This window comes from Austrofundulus limnaeus, unplaced genomic scaffold, assembly GCF_001266775.1.
Source record: "Austrofundulus limnaeus strain Quisiro unplaced genomic scaffold, Austrofundulus_limnaeus-1.0 Scaffold75, whole genome shotgun sequence".
Classification (NCBI taxonomy): Eukaryota; Metazoa; Chordata; class Actinopteri; order Cyprinodontiformes; family Rivulidae; genus Austrofundulus; species Austrofundulus limnaeus.
The window spans coordinates 1,761,239-1,764,372 of NW_013952477.1; the positions used below are offsets into that span (position 1 = coordinate 1,761,239).

Here is a 3,134-nt window from a genome sequence, read left to right on the forward strand (position 1 = left end):
CATGTTTTTTATTATTGTCATTAGTGATTATCTCAATTTCGGCTAAAAGAATTGACAAAATCCTACACACTGTGCATTTAAGGTTAATTAAGGCCTTATTTTTGGATTGATGAATTCAATGCCTTTCAAGACTTTTTAAGGATCTGCAGGAACCCTGGAATAACAAAATGAATAATTCAGAAGTGAACAAAGGTTCTGTTCACTATAATGAGCCTTTTTGGGAAGGCGCAGTTTTGTAACCCAAACAGGCCTTCAAAGTGTGTGTGTGTGTGTGTGTGTGTGTAAGAGAGATACTGCTGATTCAGTAGGGATGGATGAAGGTGACCCCCGCCTGCTCCCACTGCCTGTCTCACCACCTGATATTGATCCCAGTTGCCCAACTCAGATCTGTCTCAAGGATACATTTAAAGCCTTCTTGACATTTCAAACATGACACTGTGGGACGTGTTACACTTCTGCTACCCATTCGTCACCCGAGTCCTCGCCAACCACTTCATGTGCGCAGCCCTGCAAACTTACGCCATCCCAACAGAATTTTTTTTCTGAAAGTGAGTGAGAAATACACTTCTGCTGGGGGCCAGTGTGGGGGGGGTGCGTTATTGTTGTTGTTTTCACGCCCGTCTGCACACAAAGTGTCGGAGAACTAAGAATAGAGCAGGCTGCAACTGCAGAATTCAAATGCAGTGGCCGGGAGCAAAGGTTTGGACCACAGATGGGAGACCGTGCCAGCGTAAACCTGCACTGTCAAGGGTAAACTGCCTTCCACTAAACCACACACACTTTCACCTCACCTTAAAACAGCAGCATGAATATGCATGGAGCTGAAGGACGCAGGAGCTACATAATTAGACAATCAACAACTCCCAGGTGACATGCTTTTACTACGACAGACGGGAAGCGCGCCTCATTTCATCCTCCCCTCTCGTTAGCAGCGAAAGGTGTGAGTTGTGCTCGGATGTCAACACGCATTTCCCACCGACTGGTGTGGGAGGGGTTAAAACTTGGGCTGAGAGCTGAAACCAGTGAGAAAAAAACAGACAGACGCAGAATAAAAATCAAGAATTACTTAAAGCAGACAGCAGCCGCTGAGTTCCTGGATGCAAAACAAACAAACAAAAAAGAAGAAGTGTGAGGAGCAGAGGTGCACGYGAGAACGCGTGCACGCATCTCCTGCTCCCAAACAAACGAATGCTTCCTAACAGCAGCAGCACCTTGACTGCACACGCCCCACAATCTGGGCATTGCACACGTTTTAAGTCAGGGTCGAGGCATCCATCACTTCCAAACGAGCTCCTTGTGACGAAGTGGGACACACCCTAAAACAAACAGCAACGGAACACACACACACTTTCACACACCAAAGAGAGAGAGAGAGAGACATAGCTGCCAGGCTCTTGTGCACACACCTGGCTGAGAGAACTATTTGAATCCGTCTATTATTCATGGCAAAACGGGTGCAGGTGTTCAGAACSAGGGCTTCTGTTTACATTTCATCAAGGCAATTTGTGGGGTGGGAGATGAGAAATTTAAAAAAAAAATAAACGATGCAGGAAAAAAGCAAGGGAGGGATGAAGAAACTCTCAGTCACGGCACACACGTGCACACACGTTTACACACAAACATGACCACCAGCTGGAGGAGAAACTTCATCTATTATAACAGTCTCATCCCTGGGGTGTTAGATCATAAACCTTATATTGTATTTCTTTTTCTATAACACACTGACACACACACACTGCTGTCAGTCAGCCATCCTCCTCCTCTTACACACACACACACACACACACACACTCATTGATGAGTCCCAACAGATGCTCAGGTTTCCCACCTTTAGGCACAGTACTAACCTGCCTTGCCGCTGACACACACACATTCTCTTCAAGCAGTTCAGCCTTTCAAAGAGGATCCGTTTGAACGCGTCTATATACATTGACCCTGCTGGGGTTAAAGAAGAAGCCAGCACTTTAATAAACACGAGCTGCTTGTTTAAAAAAATAAAATAAAAATTCAAAAACAAGCAAAGCAAAGCAGCAGGAGGAGGAGGAGGGAGCTCCGGAGCTTCAAGCCTGATCAAACGCAGTGATGAGGAAGATGCAATCACCGCAGCCAATCCCAGAGAAAGTCAGAGCCGATGTGCGCGGCTGACGGGATGTTCGGACACTATGATGCTCTGAGAGCCGCGGTGAGCTTGTGGAGAGAGAGAGAGAGAGAGAGAGGGAGAGGGAGAGAGAGAGAACACACACACATAGACACACTTACACTATCGGGCAAATCTGACGGCGGCTGCTGATAAGGTTTAGCAGCTGCTGCTCTGCTGTGAGCAAAAAAACACTTTTTTAAAGCGTTGGATTTGTGGTTGTGGTCAAAACGGGTTATTTGAACTTAGCAAAGASTCTACACACCCTTTATAGAACAATAAACAGGGAATTACTTACCTCCATCTTCGCTTTTTCTGCTCGTCGGGTCCTTTCCCCCCCTCTAATCTCCTTGACCCTTACACGTGTAAATTAGAGCTGTAAAAGTAAACATATTAGCTAATGTCATTGAACTCCAGGGGAGGTGCTGCGGGAACTGAAGCCTCGGCTGAGGCGGAGAGAAAAAAAAAAGAGAAAATGTTCAGGTTCCTGGCATGTTTATGCGGAAAGAAGCGACGCAAAAGGTAACGCTGAGAAGTTGAGGGAGAACAGAGGGGAGGAGTTCAAAGTACCGCCCAGTCTTCCTGATACCTGCCTGCATAGCACCTGCACTCTGCTCCACCTTTATTACAGCCGACACGTGAGAACCAAACCCAAACAGAGGTTTATTCACAATAAAGTAAAATAAAATAAAATATTTATTTTTATTTTTTATAGGTGTAAAAACTGACGTCATTCCAATTGCTACAGTCTAGGCTTGACTAGCTTGAAATATTTATAGACATCTCTTGTATTTATAAATGTAAAAGTATATCAACTTCTGTCCTGATGCATCTCAGTAATCCAGGTAAAAAATCAAAAATAAAAAAATTGTATAGGTCTTCTGGACGGGTTCTTCTCTAATGAAACGTTTCGTCTCCCCTCTAAGAGACTTCTTCAGTCTGAGAGTTTCAGGCAAAATTCAGGCTTTTAAGCACTGCCTCCATGTGACTGATACTC

At 45.0% G+C, this 3,134-nt stretch overlaps 1 protein-coding gene across 4 annotated transcripts in view; it reads right to left on the reverse strand.

Annotated features, from left to right (window-relative positions):
- magixb (MAGI family member, X-linked b) overlaps positions 1-2,718 on the reverse strand; it is a 70,869-nt gene extending 68,151 nt beyond the window's left edge. The window contains exon 1 of one of the 4 annotated variants that reach the window (XM_014010982.1): positions 2,436-2,718. Coding sequence is in view for 3 of the 4 variants with exons in the window: in XM_014010981.1 (XP_013866435.1) it covers positions 1,848-1,930 (83 nt within the window). In the remaining variant the exon portion in view is untranslated. Of the gene's footprint in view, positions 1-1,847; positions 2,144-2,435 lie in introns of those variants that run through there. The other 3 variants (XM_014010981.1, XM_014010983.1, XM_014010984.1) reach the window with 3 other exon arrangements.
- Positions 2,719-3,134: the final 416 nt, after the last annotated feature.